At 38.8% G+C, this 22,280-nt stretch overlaps 1 protein-coding gene across 1 annotated transcript in view; it reads right to left on the minus strand.

Moving 5' to 3' along the window:
- Positions 1–22,280, minus strand: part of TRHDE (thyrotropin releasing hormone degrading enzyme) — a 221,826-nt gene that overhangs the window by 172,056 nt on the left and 27,490 nt on the right. Inside the window, exon 3 of the mRNA XM_075057976.1 lies at positions 10,343–10,469. Coding sequence (XP_074914077.1) covers positions 10,343–10,469 — 127 coding nt within the window. The remainder of the gene's footprint in view (positions 1–10,342; positions 10,470–22,280) is intronic.

A 22,280-nucleotide genomic window follows, 5' to 3' on the forward strand; every position in this document is an offset into this window, starting at 1 on the left:
GTACAGTGACAATTCACTTGTTTTAATGAAAGTTGTTCAGCCATCTTAATATTTTCATCTTTACACTGAAAATCATTGGTTTCCTTAATGCAAAAATGAAGTTGCTTCAGGCATGGTGCTGCAAACGTAGCATAATTCATTGTGTTAGGATGTCTTTTCAGTTACAATATCCTTAGCAAAAGCAATAAAAGGTGAGCACATACATCCCTTTGAATTTCAGTAGCTTACAGAAACTACCTAGTACAGGTGGAAGGTTTATAAGTAAGCCAGCAGAATCTGGGCAGCAGCAATAGGTTTATTCAGCTCTGTAGTTATACACTTCTTCACATCTTTTGTATGAACACAAATCTCTGTCCTATTTAAGTCCCACTTTAATGTGCTATAATCTTTTTCAAGACACTGTCATAATCTCTTGGAAGAAACTCCTCATGCTCTTTGATGATATATGAAAATGTATCTTCTTTACGTCTGTATCTATGTTTTTTTTACAGTACCAAAGAAAGATGTAAAAGCTCATTTTATACATCTACATACAGACCTTTAACTATTTCTCATATTCAGGACATCATCAGTAAGTGGTTACTTTTTTGTACATCTTACTGCACCCGTAATGCATAACTCTTACGTTTTAAATTTATTAGGAAATAAGAATATTAATTGTATAGATACTTGTGTGTGTGTGCGTGTGTGTATACACTTTGCTCATCTATTTTCTTTCTGGCACAAAAGATCCATAGTGAAGAAGAATGTTCTTGGTAGGGACAATTAAGGAGCTGTTCTGATCTTGGTGTTACAGTAAGTGTCAATAAGGTCAAAAATTTTAAATATATATGCATAATTCAAGATGAACATAAGAAAATAAACAAATGCAAATGCAAATCAGTTTTAGTGAGTCAGTGGACAAAGTGCTTTCTTCTTAGTTTTGCCTAGTGAAACCTGTGTTATTATCAGCATTTAATGGAAAACAAACTTTGTCACAATACCATCTGGAGAGCATAACAAGCTACCCCAAAGAAGCACAATCCTTTCTAAAACTGGAAACATGGAGAGTTAACAGGAACACTTCTCCAGTGCTGCAGGAAACAAACAAACAAAAAAAAAAAAAAAAAAACACAACAAACTTGTTTTCCACTCTCATTTAAGTTTAGCAATGATACTGATATGAAAAATAATTAAAATCACACATTCTTAAAAGTCCTAATGAGCACAAAAATGATGGCAGTGTTTTCAAAATTGCTGTGAAAACAACTGCTATCTCTAAAAAAGGAATAATACAATGCAAGTATTGTTGAAATCTCCTCTTGGTCTTATCTTGTCGTCTTTCTGCATGGAAGCTGTCATTCCAGCCATTCAGAGACTCTGAGTAAGTGGTAGAAGTTACAGATTAGCTCTGAAACTATAGCCAAGCACCCTAAAACACTCAGCTAACAACTCTTTGAACATCAGGCCTACCCTAAGAGAAGGAAGGCAGGGAGCCAGGCAAACCATAACAGCTCTAAGTGCCTGGAGTGAGAGAAAGATGCAAGAGAAAAGTCTTGTAAGCCTTTCTAGCCTGCCTTGACCAAGGAAATAGGCTATACTGGTGTTGCTCTGTGAGTTCCAAGCCAAATAAAATCCTACTTCTGAAATAAGAGTCTGAATAGGCTTCGTCATGACATTAGCTCTTCCAAGGTTGGAAAGCCAACACAGCAACTACAGGGTTCAGCAAGCATAACACTAAGCAGAGCTAAAACTAGTACAGAACACATGTTTATCGACAGGACTGGAAGAAAGAGTCCATTGTAATCATTCATAGCTCCTGTTAGACTCATTTGAACTTGTTTCTGGTAGTCTGGCCTGAAATTGAGTCTTCTTCACTTTTCAAATGAAATGCAGGAGGCCAAAAACCTTTACCACAATGTCAAAGGAGAAGAAAATACTACTGAAACATATTGCTGCTGCTCCAGTATGTAAAACTACCTGTTTCAATCAATTCACAACAAAAATTCTTAGAAAAGAATAAAATTGTCCTGTACTCAAACTGCACATATAAAAAAAAAAAAAAGTCTGAGCTAACTATGTTGGTGTTTGATGTGAACAGTACTCTAATCTGCCACTTTGGTTTTTTTTCCTCATCAGCACAATACCTTGATATTACTGAGCTTCACTCTTCAGGCAGGAAAGCCTCTGCTTCACATTTAAGACAGAAAAACCAGAAGCCACCATAGTATCCTTGTTTTTTCCCCACATTTGAAACTGCAGGTTTAAATGAAAACTGGAACCTTCATGAACTGAATTTGAAATTACCTTTATTTAAAATTTGTCATATGATTAATAATATGAACCCAATACACCCAAAACTACAGAAAGTCAGGTAAGTCCTCAATAAACTTTCATATTTACTCTAATGGTGTCATTAGGAACATGCTACTGTTACTCTGTTAGCTGTCTTTGGATATACAGCTATCTTGAAGGTGCTGTTTAAACACCACTCACTGCAGAAGACTGCATATGTGGACTACAAGTTCCATTAGGTCAACAACAGTCACTTCCCTTTCCATCCAAAGACAATATTCTTGAGCAGGTTGTATAACACTTCTGTACTGTTTCAGATGTAGAGAGTATCAGGTTTCTACCCCAGTTCTGAGAGAAAAGGCCATTACCTTCTCCTGAGTCCTCCAGTTAATTGATATAGATCAAGCACATTACCTACTTCCATCAAAACTAAATATTATAGGTACGATTTTTAAAAGGAAATATTTCCCAGTTTAGCATATCCTACAGCAATCCTATCTTCCTACACACTGCCCAAGGATTCATGCACACCTGTCTTCATGAACGCCACCTAAATCTATCACAGTATCCTCTGTGATATCATTTCTCTTCCAAACCCTTCTATATTTGTTTTTCCGCCATGCAGCTCTGATCTCCACAGGCTAACTTTCACAGTGCCGTTCCACGCACAGAAAGTAACTCTCCCAATATCCTAATGACATCTAGCCCCTATCCCATAATAAAAACTACAGCTCCCAATGCCTATACAAATATGAAATTCATTGTGGGGGCAAGGCCTAAGCTTTTTTTCTACATATGCTTGTTTAAGACAAAGCTATAGTTGCTAGCATAAAAGCTTTCAGCTGCTGGTCAAAGCCTCTGATGAACCCTCTCAACTGTCAGATCTAACAGATTATTAAAAATCTTCAGTAGCCTCTCCAAAAAAAAAAAAAAATTTCAAAAGCTGGACATGGTCAAGAGGATTCTGGTTCCAACAATATGATTTTGCAGCAGAAATCAGTACTACCTTTCAAAAATCTGATATTCATAAGTGAACATTTCTAGTCAAGAACAGTATGATTAAGCTAACAAAGACAATCACTAGCAGCCCTGGAGAAGACAATCAGGGATGAGAGCTCTGCTCAGAGTGAAAGGAGCTATAATGAAAACTACTTTAGCCACGGCTATCTAAAAAGTGTTTTGGATTCATGCACTTTTAGGCATTTAACCATCGCGTACCAGGTAAAAGTTCACAGGTTCCTGGTGATTCCTGTATTTCTGCCAAGTTTCTGTCTGTCAAAGATCTTACCCTATTTTATAAATCCTACAGAAGGATTCATCTGATCTTTTAGCCATCTAAAAATCAGAGATCAATTCTAAACTAGCCAGATTAGTTTCCACTCTCTGTAGTCAACAGAGACACTGCCACTGGTGCCTCTGCAGGGAAGATTTATTTCTCCTAACTTACAATAAAATGCATCATTTTCTGAAGGCATCTGTGTTTCTCACAAGGTAAAGAACTTAAAGTAGACACTGCTAAAATTCAGTGCACCCACTTCTACACCCACTTCTACAGGTACTAACTGCTCAAATGACTTACTGAAGAGCAGCTGAGAAAAAAATGTATTTACATTCAGATGAAGGATTCTCATGGCTCAAAAAAAGCCCTGACATTTCCATGAAGTCTCCTACTATCCCACATCCTGTTACACTCTCATAACAGCAGCATCACCCTCTTGTTTTGGGGTTGGTTTTTTTTTTGTAATTATCCATTTAAAAGCCAAGCTGATTTAGCTGAGTAGCCAGTGGGGATGCTGTCGGATTTTGTCACCTTCCTTTTACTATGGGCTGACTGAACTACTACTGGCAATAGCGCTACTATCCAAACACTTTCCTTGTTTGAGATGTTTGGATTATATTCATGTCACAATTAAGAGGGGAAGAAAATGGCTACATAATGAAAAGAAAACATTTCACTTGGAAGAGGATTATTTCCACCAGGGCCCATTCATCTTTATTCTATATAAAGCTGCTTTACTCCTATATGTAACTTTTCCCGTCTCCTGCAAACAATATCAGACTTGTCGCACCAAGTCAACAGAGAGAGATCAGGTTCCCCTTAACAAACTTCCAAAACCAGTTACAATGCCCACTATGAGCTGTATTATACTAATTACTGGAATTAATTGGCTTACCATTTAAAATAGTTTAGAGCAATACAGTAAGAGGAAGTCCTAAGTGAAGATTATTTTTTCCCTTCTTTCTTAACATCATACTATGGACTGATTTCCTACACAGTTTGTTTCAGTTTAGTAACTCACAGTTCCTTTTCATATTTCAAAGCATTGTTCTGAGAAAAAAAAACATCGCTTTTTCCTATGGCCAGAGCTGGAATTTTTGCCTCTGGAGCCCTAACCAGTTGCTGTTTTGAACTGCTCACAGCTTAGAAATTTAAAAAGAAAAAAAAGCCAACCTCAAAACAGAGGCTTCAAAGGTCAGGGTAAAAGTGACATAGTTCATTCTGTGTACGAATGCTCTGTATCAACAAATACTCCTCTGTGTGCAGAGGCATTATGCTTGTTTCAACTACCTGGTCAAAGAAAATAGTAGGTTTCAGTTCTACTGCCTAAACATTGGTGATAGCCCCAACTGAGCTGCTCAACGTTATTAAAAGAATCCATGTGGAGCTGTCAGGTATGGACCAGCCATGGCCCGACAGGATCTCATCTGGAGGCCAGCAGGAGCAGCAGCTAAGGGTCTTTAGGATACCCCAAGGCATCTTAAACAGTACCAGTTAATTATGTTTAGGCACATAGTCCTTAGTGCCTTCGTCTCCTGGCCTTCCTCATTCCAGAAGTCATACATCCCACTTCCAGGGCATCTCCCTTCCTACGCTTCCTTCTTCCCAATTCAGAAGAGCGTACAACTAACAACTCATTCAGACTTAAGAGAGTCCAACATTCCTTTCCCTCTCTCCTACAGGTTTATGATGGATTCTCTCTCAGTGGAAGAGAGCAGACACCTTTCAGAAAGACCGTGAACAGTTCAGACAGACACTACAGCTACGATGTCATAAGAACGCTACAAAATTCTACAGGTCTTGCCATGCTGCAGGTCAGGTCAGATCAGATCAGCATGTCTTAAATTTTCAGGTTGGCAACCTCTTAATTAAGAGGCAACCAAACTGATGATTATTTTCAACTACTGTAAAAACAAGACCAAAAAGGTATTAATTATTGCTTTTGTTTTATAGATGGAGAAGGGAAAATGAACTATCTTGCTTGGTGTAATAAAGCAATTCCAGGTCAGAGTTGGACAGGTGAGGGGAAGAGGTCACCTTGCTATGGAGAAAGACAAAGTATGAGGGTAGGAGTTGCGAAACTTTTAGCAAAACTAAAGCAGAGAATACAGGCAACAACATGGAGGTTCATCCTAGAAGGAGCAGCAGAGACAAGAGGAAGGACAAACGAAGGGAAGTAAGAAAGCAGTAGCAGCAGAAAGAGTGCTGATGAAGGTGACAGAAGATCAAGCAGGGCAGAAGGCAATATTGCAACGAACAGCTTAGGAACATGTCAAAGCATCAAGCCAATAGTAAAGCAATTAAAACAAAATGAACAGTTAATCACTAGTGCTCACAGCAAGTCACTTGGCCATCCTACAACAGCATCCCAACACTTTTATTCTGGACCTGCAATGCCTCACACAGCAGCAGGCAGCAGCAGTCTCTATCACCAAAATATTCACTGTCAACAACCAGGGAATGGAGCAGAGGTATATGAGCTTCCTTTAAAAATCAGACCAGTTCCCTGTTCAACTTTTTCTTTACATGGCTGAGCTATTTTTACATCATAAGAAAGAGTTTAAATTCTTCTGTGACACACTTTAAAAACTGAATCCTGTTCTCCAAAAATACTCAAAGAGCAAATGTTAATGGTCCAGTCTTGTCTTCCATTGTGCAGCACATTCACTAAATCCTTTGGAAAATCATTTCCTGAGACTTTGCATTCACAACTTTAAAGCGTTTTATGTTGCATAATGAAAACAAGACTATACCATTTCTGCATGAACCAGGTAATTAGTACTTTGAACATACCTATAAGAAAAAAAAAAACAACAAAACATAAAACATATCAGATGTAACTCCAAAGTTTGCTGTATAGCAAATCTACAGAAAAAGAGACTTCCTAAAGCCGGGTGGGGGGAAGGGGGGGATTGTTAAAGGTATATTTTAACATTATAGTGCTCACACAAATTGCAGTACTTCCAGATTAAATACTGATTCATATCCACTGACCTCAAGACAAAACAGCAAGGAGATTTACTTTCACCCAGCCTTTCTGTAACATATGCAGCCATGTCCCAAAGTGGATTCTTCAGCTGTTCAGATTTCCACCTTTCAGGACACTTTCAATGGGGAATTAAAAGCTTTCTGAGATGCCCAAGTTCTTGCCAACCCTATTCACAGCTCTCCATCGCTAAACGTCTCCTTCCCAGGTCTGCATATTGTGAAAGTTTAATGGTACCAATGACACTTAAATTAAGCTCAGAGGTTAATAAAACATTTTTTTCTCTTACCTAGGCAGCTCCAGCAGGAGACTCTGCCCATATAAGATTCAAACTATCCCCAGGAAGATCTCCTCTCCACTGATGAATAAGGAACCTAGGGCAACCAGCTTGCTAATTTAGACATGCCAGTTGAGTGCCTAAAATTGCATGAATCCAAGCAAAGCGCTCTTGAGTTAGGCACTGTGTGTCTAACCCTCGAGACACCCAAGTTCCTTTACACAACCCATAGTGGTTACGCTAAATACATGGGTGTCCAAATACAGTACTCAGAATAAAATAAATTGAGTTGTAAAATGAGTTTTCAGAGAAGCAGTAAATGCATCCCACTAACACTGCAATGCTGATAAGGGGAGGAAAACCAAGGCCCATAAACCCAAAAATCTTCATGCAAGTGGCTCGTTTATGCACCACACATGAAGTTTTGCCAGTCTTTCATAACTGGAGCCTTATAAAGTTTACCAGTTCCAGTACATGAAGTATTCTGGAAAAGATATTCTGTGGCCCTTTAGTAGAAACACTTGGGAAACTGGAAGACTATGAACATACAGATAACCTTGCCAGCTCAGACAAAAAGACTGCCTAGCTCAGTATTGTCCTTGCCAACAGCAGCCACAAGCAGATATTCAGGAAAGACTAAGACGAGGGAAGTATAAATAGCACTCTCTTGAGTGTTTCCTAGCTCCTCTTTCCAAACCATGGGATTTCGTCCCATAGAGCACCTCTCCAAGTACCTGTTCATGTCTCTCTTTGGACCCATATAATCTTTTTGCACCTACAATCTCTTTTGACAAGGAGTTTCACAAATCTACCACCTGTTGCAGTAACAGTGACCTTTTTGTGTTCTCTGTTGTATTCTCTAGCACCTATTTCCTGCTAACCTCACTGGGTGGCCCTTGAGTCTTGGTTGGCAAAGGCAGTCAGCCCCTCCACCCCAAATCATTCGCAACTTAAGAGTCACAACTGTCCACATGTAAAAAGTGCTTGCTTACCTAATCCTTGCCCATAGGGAAACTATTCCAGTCTCAAAGATCCTCATGAGAAAAAGCTCTGTGCATACAAAGAAATTTTTTTGTGTATTGCAAACTGGATTAAAAATAAATATGTGATACAAATACATTAATACATTTTATATTCACCAGCCATAGAAACACAGTTAAAAATCCTACTGCATATTTTTTTAGAATTAAATAAAACCCAATGCTTTATCCACCCCTCATTTTAACTAGTGTTTATAATGATATTATAGTCCTGGAAAAAATTGCAGTTTTTTTAAAGGCCTGACTTATTTTTCAGAAATGAAAGTCATACAAAAATTATTAGTTTAAAACCCTACACAAGCACCTTCCAGTTCAGAGTATGATGTGGGAAAAAAAAGCATGTATCTACAAGCTAAGTAGAACTTTAAACTGTGGAAATTGGTTATTCAAATGAGAAAAATCCCCAATTCACATTCATTACTAGAATTCACATCAATTGGAAACAAATCTACAGTTCCAGTGCATTCAGAAGTCAGTACAGGCCATATAAGACCTAAAAAAAATCTTAGTCATTGGGTGACAAAAAGGTTGCCTTAGATTCCCCACAGTTCCCAATAGTAACAGAGGCTGCCAAGAAGTCAGAGGAGCCCACAACTGGCAACAGCAACCACAGACACCCGACTCCATCTAAGAACAGTAAAAAAGCTTGGTCAAAATCAGTCAAGTAGCCAAGAGCATGAGGAGAAAGTGCTTCCTATAGAGAACACTAGCTGATTTATTACAAACTCAGATGAGGAGGAGTAGTTTCAAATGCCAAGGATCCTTGGAAATAGACCTCAATGACGTAAATGAACAAATGAACACAGGTCCCTCCGATAGAGCAACATGTCTGAAGAGCCGAAATGCCCTCAGATATTCCTACCATACAGAGAGTTTGAATGGATGAGCACACAGAGGACGGAATTGCTTCGCAACAGGTTGCAGGTCCCTTGTCCCCACACACCCCCCCAAGCATACAGCACTGACACTAACGACGTATTGCTCAGTAGCTGATACAGCACCTGCACAGTAAACTGGTCAGTATTTCAACAACAGAATTATTTTGAAAACATAAATTGTGTTTTCAACCAAAATAATTACATTTCTTTAAGTTCACTCTTGTTAGAGCTGGAAAATACATGAAACAAAATTTTTCATTTTTTAAAACAACTATATTTGAATTCACCATAAAGCTTTTTAAACTACAATCCTCAATTTTTACTCCCACTTGAAGACATTTCACAGTTCATTTATAAATCAAATTAAAAACTCCTCAAACGTCCCACAAAAAACATTCTGATTTTTTCTTAAAACCTTAATGAAGTACAAAATACCTTGCAGCAGTGTCAGCAGTGTATCAGGTGACAGTGATTACTTTTTTCCTTCTAAATTTTTGGCACCTCTAAGTCTATAACTTCCTTTATGAAATCACCATTACATACTAGAAGCCAGGTATGAAAGGATACACAGAAAGTCTGATGCACATGCCATTTTTAACCCATCTGCATATTTCTCCAGAACACTGCCTGTAACCCATCATTTAAAGACAACAAGAAACAAATGCCATAACATTCTTATAAAAAATTCATGCAACACCCTCATCTAGCAACATCAATTACTTTATCTATCTCCTACACCGTTAGCTGTAAGACTGATAAAGCTACTCAGCAGGCAAGGGATTTAATGAAATAGACCCCGAGTTCCTGGGAGGATCGATCACCTATGGTTCCAACTCTAACATTTCTGACCAAATACAAGCTCTCTTCCTGCTGCTGAGCAATAGGCTTTTCTGGATCTTGATCAATCATGCTCCAAAGGAGGGAGGGTATAATAATATGGTGTAAAGTATTCCAAGTGTGTAGGAGAACAATTGATTTTGGTGAAAGGGAGGATGAGAAGAAACTATTTAAAAAATAATAGAAATTGACAGCTTTTACATTTAGGTCACTTGAGCAGCAAAACAAGTTCACAGCAGTTCTTTCAATAAGCAACAATACAATTAAGCATATGTACTAATCGTCATTAATAAACCACATAAGCCAGGATTAAAAAAAAAAAAATACAGCCTTGCACTGTGACAGGTTCCCAGTTTCCACAAATATTTTCAATTCTGTTCCCCATCTAAGGCTGAGGCATCAAGACACAAATATCACAGAACAAACATCTCCCAGTAGCTACCTAATGAGCCACTATCAAAATAAACAGCATCAAAAAAAAAAACCAACCCACTTGTCAGTGAAAGGCCTCAAGTTCTCTTCCCATTGCCTAACAAATTTAAGTACTGTCTGCTTCCTGCTCCTTTCAGCGCAAGGCTGAACAGGGGATAATTTGGCTGTCCTTCCTCTGCAAGGAAGAAATGAAAAATTCCTTACTTCTTGATCCTTCTAAACTAACCCAAACATTCCTTACCTTGAAGTCTAGTACATCCTAGTCTTAAATTTCCTTTAAATAAAGCTGATTTAATATCCCATCGCTGGATGAACTTCATGTTCTAGGGGAAATCTTACCTAATTTTGGCAGGGAATACGGCACTTTAAAATAATCTTCATAAAATTCAATGAGTCTCCTTGTAATATTTAGAGCATAGTCCCCCGATCCTCTTCGGATTGCATCAGGCCTTGCATATAACCGTACCTGTTAAAAAACAAAGCGAAAGACTGATCATTTCAGCACCTACCTTTTAAAGCTATCCTACCTGCAGAGGTGAACTATTCTAAGGTTGTTGTGAGGTGGCAGGATTATTCACTTAAAGCCAAATGTGACTGTCATTCGTTCGTCAAAACATGTTGTAGCTGAAAACCAGAACTTCCACAATTAAGGTGACAAAGTTGAGAAGTCACAATCTCCTACTTGTTTTTGTTGCCAAATAAAAGACTTAACACTCCTTGCATCAAAATAAATATTCAAAGAAAACACTTACATGTGTTTGCTAGAGATACGATGGGAGAGTGGATTAGTATAATGGTTCTCTGCCTACAGTGAATGTAGGCAGGAAGCAGTGGCTCAGTAGGAGAGAAGTTCACGGTTTGTTAAAGGCACATTATATCAAGCCCTGAAAGTATTAGTAGACTGTGGAGAAAAAAAAAATAATAATCGTTCTCTTTTCCTTTTCTCTGGCAGTGACACAGTTACCCTCGATGGGCTATGGAAGACTGCAAAAACAACCATTTATAAGCTCATTCATGTACACAAACAATTAACATTCCTGAAACCTCCATGACTGCTTCAGGCCTCTGTTTTCAGAAAGCAGTAAATTAAAGCTGTTTATACAAGCCACAGACTGCTGTGTTCAGTATAAAACAGCTCCCACATCTGACTACGTGGAGCACCCCAGTGAACAGAACTCACCTTCATAATTCAGCACTCAAGTGTGCCCCTGATTAAGGAGACAGCAGAAAGCACCGCCAGGTTACTCACTACTCCCTGTCCTTACAGACCTTAATGCTTCCCTAGTGCAAAGATGACATACAGCTGAGAACTGTTAACCAAGAAAGGGATAGAAAGGAGAGTCACTTTTCCTTCTCCCTCCTCATATACTGTCTGATGGAAGCAGTGTGTGCTTCGTCTCTAGTGGCTGTGGCAGAAGGTCTCTACCTGCAGCACATAATGACCTGATACAAACAAGACTCTACTAAACGTCCATCCTAATAAACAGTATCTGACACACTAATACTTTCTGTGATAGGATTAAACCCCAGCCAGGGTTCTGAGGAAAGCAGCAGGGCAGCAATCAGAAAATATCAATGCAACATGAAGGAGAAATATCAGTTTTGAAATGTTTCTCAATGCTCTATTTGGACCAAGAAAAGCCAATGGGATTTTCGGCTTTAATGAAAGCATTACCAAGTATTGCTTTACTGCTCTTTTGCTGAACCAGGTTAGTTATCTGAGTGGAAACCAGACACCAAACCTCTGTACACTGTACCTGTCAATTCTCTTTTAACCCACTTTCTCTTTGTTTTCAGTATGCAGACACATCATTCTGCTTTGTTACTATGTCCATCTTTACATTTTTATCTTTGTGTTGTGTTAGACTCAGTGCACAATCAACCATATAGTTATCATTTGTAATGTAAAACAGATAACAGCATAACCTAATGAGACATGTAATAAAGCAGACTTCTCATAATCACCACCTGAAAGCATATAAACCATTATCTGAACACCTCCAAGTCACTATTTTTGTTTATTGCTTCCTTCCAAAGTTAACAGTGGCATGTACATTAAATGTTCTCTTATCTGCTAAACTAAATGTATTTTTTAACAAAATAGATATTAACCACAGAGATCCTAATTCAAACATCTCAAAACCTTTAGTTTATGGAAGGATGGTAAGAATCACAATTAGATTTGTGATGAACACTGTTTTGTATCATTAAACCTTTATACACAATTTTGCATAATTGCTTTACTGGCACAGTTGACTGTATCAGCAAATTAGGAAAAAAAGAGTCAGCCAACCAAGTATGCAAAAAATCATTCAATTTGACAGTGGCCAAATGTGTCCATAATAAGGAACGGGACAACAGAAGGGAAGAAAAAAAAAAATAGGTATATACAAGAAAAATCGAGGTTCAACTTACTGCATTACAACGTGTGTCTTTTGACAAATGAAGAAAAGGCATTTAATGGTGTCTGAGATGGAGCCCAGGTACCAAAGCTCAAAAACCGCAATGCTGCAGACTTTCATTTGCCACCTGCCTAACACTGAATATAGTTTTATTTTGCCTGTAAAGTTTTCCCTGGGTGCCTCTCTGCCTGCCCAGAACAGCTCCAGACTGCCAGGGCTCCATGGCTCACACCAAGGTCACCACTTAGCTGGAACACAGTTCAGGAATTACCTGTGCCTTTGCCCAGGTCTCTCAGGGGCTTTGAGGTGACAGGCATTGCCAAAGCACGCCAGCCGTCTTCAAATGCTGGGTCTGCTTCTGCCTTCCACCCAACCACCGCTGAACGTGAAATATATGGAGGAACCTTAGAGGCACCATTGCAGACCTACCCCGGCCTCAGAAAATTCCCTCTTGGTTAGCAGAGGGCTACCGCAGGGGACAGTCTGTGACACTCTGCCTACCTGGCTGGCTGGTTTGGATGACACCTTCTCAGGTGTCATTTACGATATAAGAAACTTGATCCAGAGTTCAGTCTGAAGGCTGGCACCTATAAGGTTGAAACTGAAGCCCCTAGCATTCACACACCAATGTCCTTCAATGTGTATGGGCTTATCTTGACCATGTTTTACCACCAAATCCATAAAATAGGGATTATATTATTTCCTTAGCTTATACAAAGATTCCGAGTGTTAAGTAATAAAGACTGTAAAGTTTTCAGATACTGCTCCAAAGAGGAGCTTAAATAAATAAAACAGAATGAAAATTAAGACATGAGATTTGTTCAGCATAATTTTTTTGTTTACTGTTTCATTTCAAAACGCAGATAGGTTGTGCTACTTTGTAACTATGTTGGACTGAACAATAACACATAATTATTACATACTTTCCCACAGGCTGTTTGATCACTATCCTAATAATTTGATTTTACGTTAATTTAAATAAGAGAGAGAACAGAAAATCTTCTGCAGGGTCAGACCTAAATAGAAATAAAAGCAGTACGTGTTCTCCTACAAAAGATAAATAGGTTTCTGGCTTAGGTGCATAATTCATCACTCATAGCAATGGCACCTACTGCCCTGCAAATATTAGTGAAGCTCTTTTCACAGTCTTGGCAATATTAGGTTATACTATTCTTTTCATGTAAGAAAGTGGAGAACAAAGAGAGAGTGAGACTAACTCTGGGTGCCTATCTTGACACCTCTCAATGTCATGTGTACTTAACAGTCTTATTGCACACACTTAAAGCACTGTTCCCATTATATCTTACTGCAGTGGTGAACACTTTATACAGCTTTGAGTCTGGTCACAGGTGCCTTAGTTTGGGTATTAAGAAAATTAGTAACACACGATTAGTGACTAAATGAGACTGTGTCAGTTTATGTGATTTGCTCGGTATCTGATAGCAACTCTGGTGGCAGAGGCAGGGAGGGAATTCAAGGATGGCATTCAGCCTCACGGCCACCTGACAGCCTGCACCAAGCACCTTCCACGTTTGGGAATTAATAAGGTAGGGGCTGTTCAGACAACAGGCATATTCACAGCACACTGGTGTCATCCTGATGCAGTGTAGTTCCCTGTGTGTCTAAACAACAAAAATACTGGGAAAATATTATGATGGAGTGTATTAGTAATGACACTGGCATAATACCTATGAATATAACAGAGTTAGCACAGTCAACCTAAATTCTGGGGGTTTTTCTTAACTCCTTTGCACCTACATTTGCAACCATTACCAATCTTTCAACAGAAGTTCTGACTACTAAGAAAACAAAAATCCAAACCTCTCATTTCTCTCTCAAATGGAACCATTTCCTCCCTACCACAAGTTTGAGTAACTAGGTTTGCACCAGCAGCCCTACAACCCAGACCTCCCCTTTGACATTTATAAGAGGCTGTTGTTGCACAGCCACTGACAGAGGACACACTTTGCTAGAAATCATTTTCACTTTTCTTAAGAGCAGAGCAAGAAGTTATTAGAGATCCTAAGTGAAATTGCTGCAATGTGTATTTTCTCATTCTTCTCTAAAGTGAGCAAAAACGTGAGTTGTTTCCTCTTGTTTGCTTTTCAGAGGCCCTGAGCTATTTTCATTAGAACTTTAAATAAAGACAGTACAACAGCCACACTCAGATACCACCACAGAAAAATCATCCTGAAGGATTAATTTAAAAATATTCTTAGCCTAACTCAAGTTCTTAGTATGACTTTGGCAGTATTATCAGATAAAATACTAAAATATTCCTGAAACTTATACAGTAAATTCCATGTATTTAAGTGATCAATAGTCTACTTCTCTCTAGTTAGTCAAAAGTATCCACTATACAAAAAGTGTACTTTCACAAATAATATGTACATATTGCAACATTTTCTGTTGTCTCTTAATATTTCATCATTTGTTACATAAAATAAGTCAAAGTAATTTAAAAATATTTGTAATACCAGGTCACCAGAACAGATGAATGTGGTTGTAAAATGAGAGCTGTTTCCCATAGTGAGGGACAGTTGTGATATACGCTAAGAAATGTGCAACAGATTTAGAACAAATCACATCTAATTAAAGTCAGGGTATTAACTACTGTGCCTGAGAAAATCTTCCTGTCTACAGCAGGTAAAAATTATTCATCAAAAAGAAAGTTAGCACTTAAAAAGAAAAAAAAGAGGTTTTCTTGTCTTACTACTTCAGAGAGTTTCAAAAACATGTGAATTAGTAACTGTATATAAGGTATGATGGGTAAATTCTGACAAGTACAAACTGTAAATAGCAATGAATATCTTAATTCGTGGTGAATAGTATGTTCACTAAAAATGTTTCCACTGTACCAAAGACTAGTGATAATTTCAGCACATAATAAACAGAGTAATGGGTTCAGATGAAATAGAACTGTTCTATTTCAACATTTTAAAATCACAACCTTTTTTTTTTTTACTTTTTTTTTTCGCATTAAAATTGAAGTACATAAAAAAAGAAAGGGATGAAAGGGATGAGGAATGGTAAGGAAAAAATCTGCAGTCATTTTTTTCACATTCTGTGAAATATTTCAGGTCAAACTGAAGGCTTTGTTCAGTTCTGTTTTGCAGGTAGGAGGAATATGGAATATTCAGCATTTTGACCACGGAAATAAGAAGTAAAAATCCATTATTTACACCTGTCTAATTGCAGAAAGGCTGTTGTCCAACCTTCTCCCTCTGCAGGAATTCACCAAAGATGAAGGAAGACCACAGAGAACCACAGTATGTTCTCCCTCTGGCACTAGAGGAAGACACTAATAACCTTTGCTAGAGGTGCCACAAGCCTGCCAACCTGCTTCCCCAGGGAATTAAGGAAGCTGACAACCTGGCAGAAATCAGGATGTTACAGTAAGAGGCTTGCAAGCCTGAAGCATGCCATACACCAGAGCCCACCCCTTGCTTTAGAATTAAATATGCACTTCAACATTTGAAGCCTGCTCTTGAAGACATTCTCCTCTATGCCACCTTCTATTTTATGTGTGCAACCCCTTTGAAACCTTCATTCTTACAGTGGTGTTATCTTTTTAGGGGAGTGTCACCTTGCCCGCTATCAAGACATATTTTTATTCTTTATTCTAACAGTAGAGTTTGCTGAACACGATAATCCCATATAATAGTCTGCATTCATTCTGCAAGGCATCTTTTCTGTAAATGTTTAGCCACCTTTTCCATGTTTTAAGACCACTCCAATTGCCATCGCTGCCTTCCCTGATGCCCTGGGAGGATCACAGCTCACTAGATGAGAAATAGTGCTCCAAGGGAATAAAGTGCACCTCTGTTCTAGCAAGGGAAGGTTTGTGAGAGCAGATGGCTCATTGGGCTCTAACGGCCTAACACAACACCCGCTGACTTCAGCTGAATGACTCCTGTTAACTACAGGGGCTTTAAATCAGACTTTCAGGGGAGACATGACCAATCCAGCCCCCGGGCTAGGGACACTTCTGCCAAGGCAACCTTCACCAACAGCATCTGCCATGTCTACAGTCCATGTTTTTAGATCACCACTCACGTAGTCCTTGTTAGGCAGTATGCAGGAAAAAAAGAAAAAAAAAAAAATAGTCCTGTAAATGGCAGTACTCTGGTCATGACCACCGATAGTTCAGATCATGAGAAGCAGGACCACTAACTGGATCTTATGTTTATACCCCATGTGCTACAAAACTATAATAGCTCTCTACATCTTGAAAACATCCCGACGCAGAATTTACACAGCAGTAACCGTTGCTGCATCTCTGCCACAGCATCATGTACAACAAGGCCAGCTTTGCTGCTGGCAAGGGGAGAAGATGCACCGACAACCCCAGCCCCCCGTTCCCACCATCGACACTGCCACAGACGTGACTACACCAAACCACCCCCGAAAGTACCCCCACCCACGGAGAGCCTTTGCCCAGCCCCGCTGTCACACCACATAGGCTTGTGGGACCACAAGAGACCTGAATCTCCCTCTCCTTTAGCTTGGCACTACTACAGCATCTTTCCAAGCAAACGTGGCTAACGTTCCAAGGATGGCATTTACCTATTTTGCTACTGTCTAGATTTCCCCTCCCCCTTTTTTCTATCTTCGGTCCATTTTGCTACACGTACTGAAGTTTGAACAGACTAGGAGCAAATGGGGGTATGGAAATGGAGCAAAAGCCTGATGACAACCTTAAACCTAGTTTTCTCAGGCAAGCATGAATTAGGTAACCTTGTATCAACACAGGAATACATTTCACAATTAAGGATAGTTTCCCCTCCCACATACTTCAAGCAGAATTAAAAGTAACTTTGACAGGTGTTTTAAAGCAGCTCAGAGTGCTTTCCCATTACAAAGCAGATGTTTCTGCACATCAACTGGTGTCAGCAATGCCACCCTGGGAATAATGCTTGGTTTTTAATGCCTTCCTCAAAGCCAGCAGACTCCACATGAAGCACTGTTCTTGGGAGGCCCCTCCAAACAAGATCCAGCCCTCCGTGTGACTGTACCCACAGGCTCAGCCAGCGCTGGTACAACTGGGATCTCACTCACGATGATTTAAAAATCTCAATTCAGGAAAGCAGTTACACATATGTTTAATTTTAAATATGTGTTTAACCTCAAACATGCATTTGCATGTTTCAGAAGGCCCTAACATTTCAATAGAGCAGCCACTTACAAATTTTATAAAGGGGAGAAAAGAGTCTTGTGCTCTTTATTTCAAGATCCATAATACTTCTGCAGCAAGTGACACTCTCAGCTGAAAAACACGTGCATTGCCTCTGTACTTAAAAGCTTCAATTTACTTGATAATCGGAGATCTCTTTTATCGTTATTTTGCTCACTGACTATTTTAGGCACAGGTATTGCTTTTATTATTGTTAGAGATAAATATATGTTCACATTACACATTTAATATAGCAGACAGATGTCTGGACACAACACTCTTGGCTGCAACCTCCCTGGGTCATCTCTGCAAATGAGGCGTTGCATCTCAAATGAGTTTTTAAATGTGATAAAGTCAAAAGAAATAACACTTCACTACATACGCGAACAAGCTACAAGCCAAGTTCCACTAAGAATGTGTGAGTTGTTTCACATGTGTGCATAAGTCCACAAGTTTTGTGTGTTCAAATGCAATAAATTTTACAATATTGATGAGTGAAGGAGACAAAGAGAGAGGCAGCTGTAGTGAAATATCAATTCTGCTGTAGTGAACATCGTTAAACTTGATAATGGGAAGAAATGACAGAAAAATGCCTTGTTTCAATCTCCTATTCATTATTCATCACGGACAATACCCCAAAGAGACTGTATGGTAATGAAATGTGCTTACTGAATACCGAAGGGACAGCTCATCTTTATAAGAAGATGACTTTTCTCCAAACTGAGCAGTCACACACAGCACTGCACTGCCTTTTTTTACAACCAAAAATGTTTTAAATAAATTTAGGAAATTTTTTTTAAAGCTAGCTGGAAACAGTGAGAGTTCAAGGACCTGATACTTTCTGAGTATGGAGATTGGGTGGAACTTTTTCTAAAGTAAACAAACATCATCTTTGCATCCTCATTCAAGACAGCTTTAACTGTTTTAATAAACCAGTTAAAATAAAAGAACTTGCCACTAAAAATAAAGTTTATATGAAAGAAATTGTCATGAAGGGAGTTATACAGGTAGAGAGGTGTCTCAGGAAACTAAATGCAAGCACAGGGGTGCCTGAACATTGTTGCCGGGCAAGGGGAAAGAGTCGTTGAACAGACATAGCAGATGTTCCTGGATAAAAACTCGTAGCATGACCCTGAAGGAGAAAGAAGTGAAAGAAACTTCTGGGGTTCCAGCTGACAGTGAGGAAATGAAAAATATTAAGCAAAGATATTGCCATGAAGGGGGGTGGGGGGTGAATAGTTTTGTGCATCTCTTTCCTAAATAAACATGACTGCATGGGAAAAGCATCTAGTTGCCTCATCAATTTCTCATCTGAACAAAAACAAATGCAAGTGTTTGCTGACTGCTCCAGCCAAAGGTGCAACAATATATTCCACCAGGAGGCAAAACTGTCATGCAGACATGCTACAATTTCTAACTTGAGAAGACATCATAAAATACTTTGGAAAGTTAATGAGCTGCACTCGCATATAAATCCAACCAATGCTCAGCTGGCATAAAATAAAATACTGGCTATGTCACTGACCACAGTGCCATTAAGATTAATTTAGAGCACTCAGAATCTGTATCATCTTGTTGAAATGGCTCAGGGACAGAAAGTGAACATGTTAACAACTAATATATAGCAAATGTAATTACGGACACCTTTCCATAACCATTTCAGCCAACTAAGACTGCCTCGATCCCACCACCAGATACTCAGTCATTCAGCCTCAACTCCTCTGTTAGATCAGCTCTAGAGTTCATCTCATCTCACAGCAAGCTGTCACCCAGACGAGTCAGCTAACTCTGCGTCCTGGGTTCGGCTGGGATAGCGTTAACTTTCTTCCTAGCAGCTGGCAGAGTGTGTTTTGGATTTAGTGTGAGACTAATGTTGATAACACACTGATGTTGTAGTTGTTGCTAAGTAGCGCTTATCCTAAGTTTGGGATTTTTCAGTTTCCCATGCTCTGCCAGCGAGCAGGGGCACAAGAAGCTGGGAGGGAGCACGGCCAGGAGAGCTGACCCCAACTGGCCAAAGGGATAGTCCATACCATAGGACGTCGTGCCCAGTATATAAACTGGGGGAGTTGGCCAGGAGGGGCTGATCGCTGCTTGGGCAGTGGTCAGCGGGTGGTGAGCAATTGCATTGTGCATCACTTGGGGGTTTTTTACTATTTTCTTACTATTATTTTATTATATTCCTTTTCATTACAATTATTGTTATTATTATATTTTATTATTATTATTGTTAGTGTTATATTTTATTTTATTTATTAAATTGTTCTTATCTCAACCCCCAAGTTTTACTTTTTTCCCAATTCTGCTCCCTATCCCCCTGGGTGGAGGGTAGTGAGCAAGCGGCTGCGTGGTGCCTAGTTGCTGGCTGGGATTAAACATCGACACTGTGCCAGCCAGGGGGGTCGTGTCCAGGCAGCCCAGCTTCCTCACATGGCAACCCATCAGGTCAGTGTTAGAGCCAGCGTGAGAAAGCATTTGGGGAGTGAAGAGAGGACCATGACAGACTGGATACAGATAAATTTGAGTTGTTACAGAACTTCAACCTAGGAGGAAAAAAACTTCACTGTTGCAGGGAATTCAGTGTCTAAATTGTTGAGATTCCCAGTGGTTAAAGCTCCTTCCAGTTCTTTGTAGGAGGTGAAAAATCAGTATAGCTTTAAGAAACAAAGCACAAAGATTTACATTATTTACTTATTACACATAAAAACTCTGTATCACAAGACAGAGGTCATGTAAGATGTTGTGAGAATGGCTTTTTCCTCCAGGAAAAATCTGCAGTAGATGTATCCCAAGGGTTAACATCAGTTTCCATTTCCTTTGGTTGGACTGAGATTGGATTGACATTTAAAAGAATTCACTTATTCAGAGTATTTTTCATTGGCTATTTTATAGTGAAAACATTTACATAGCACATCATTCATAAATAATATTTCACCTATTCTTGGATTAAAAAAAACAGAGTTACAGAAGTAGAAAAGTTTAAAGAAAGTACTATCAACTGACCGAAAATATTCAGCAGCCCTACAGCATGACCAATTTCACCTAGCTAGAGACTGCTCTGTCACAAGCACACAGATGTTACCGTAGAGTGATTCCATGTGAAATTATAATCTGCAACCATTATAACTGCTGATTTATATTTTGGCATTGTCTAGAGGCTGTCAATATGACAACAAGGTTCCCCTGTGCTCAGCTGACTACATAAATAGGAGCAAGAGTTGACTTATTCTCAGATCTTTCTGTCTAAAGAGAGACAGGCAAAACATGGGGAAAATTAACTGCTATTATCTCCATTTTATAATGAAGGATGCAGAAAGATGGGCTTAATATCAGTAAGAAAATCTGAAAAAGAGCTGGAAATAGAACTTGAATTTCCCCACTGCCCCAAACTGATAAATCATCTTTTCAATATAAATAATCAAATTACTATTCCTAAAACACATTTTCTGGAAAACAGTACCTTTTCCATTACAGATTAAAAAAAAAAATAAAAAAATAAAAAAAATCCTGTCTTCAGGTTCCTCAGTCACAACATGTTTTTCAAAAACCAGACCTAAACTATATCCCAAACTGTAGACCTGTATCCCTGAAATTGCTCAATTTCAGAAGACATTCTGAAAACCAAAGTTCCTCACATTCACTTATGTCTAAAAGTAACCATCCCATTCCCATAACATCTTTTGTCAAGTGGCTACCATGCTGAAACTATTTAGCTTTTTTTAAAGGGAAAGGCTATTTTATTATTCACTTAAAAGTAATTACTTTAAGACATTTCAACAAAGCGGTCCCCTACAAAATAGCTACTAAGTAAAGTGATGTACTTGTCCAGAGCATAACAAAAAAACTGGGAGGAGACAGACTGTACATGACGATTGCAAGGGCATGTCAGTACTTTCATGTTCGACAAACTCAGCACAACCATAGTGGAAAACGTAGCCTGGTAGATATAAGTTTCACATTGCTCGTCATATGTTTGCAGTAATCTTGATCGGTATTAGGAAAAAAAAATACATGTATCTGTGGTAAATAAAGAGAACTGATGAAAAAAATACAGTCCCAAGAAAAGCAAAGCAGAAGCACAGCTCATCTGTGAGCTTAAATGCATTTACTCAATGCATAGCTTATAATAGCAGTGATAAGCAAAAGGAACACAGGAAAGTATCTTGTGAGCTACATGTAAACTTAACAGAAAAACCGTTTGCAAGGTAAACAGATTAGTACTGTAAGGTGCTGAGTTTTAAAGTACCCTTTAAAACTTGCTGGCACTGAGGAAATTCAGCACTTTGTAGACAATTCTGCATTGTGCTGGATTGAGCCCACCATACTTTTTGAAAAACCGTACCTAGCCCTTAGGAGGGAGAAAAATATGCACGTGGGAAATTTTGTGTTCTGACTGGTATAAAATCCATAACAAAAATGGGTTACATCAATAAGAGCAGCAACCATATTAACAGTGAGAGTTCCTTCAGGCTAAAAACTTGTCAGAGCAAAGAGACAAACAATTTGGCCAGTAAAAGCAAAATCCATAAACCATGAAATAGTGAAACAAGAAATCAAATTTTTTGTATGGACACACACTAAAATCCACTAAAAAAATAAATTAAAAGCTGTGCTTCTGACTCTCAACTAATATTTAAATGTTTTTAAAAAAACCTCCAAATCCACAGAACAATATAAAAATGAAACAAAAAAGCTAAATGTG

The sequence above is a fragment of the Buteo buteo genome, chromosome 26 (assembly GCF_964188355.1).
Source record: "Buteo buteo chromosome 26, bButBut1.hap1.1, whole genome shotgun sequence".
NCBI lineage: Eukaryota > Metazoa > Chordata > Aves > Accipitriformes > Accipitridae > Buteo > Buteo buteo.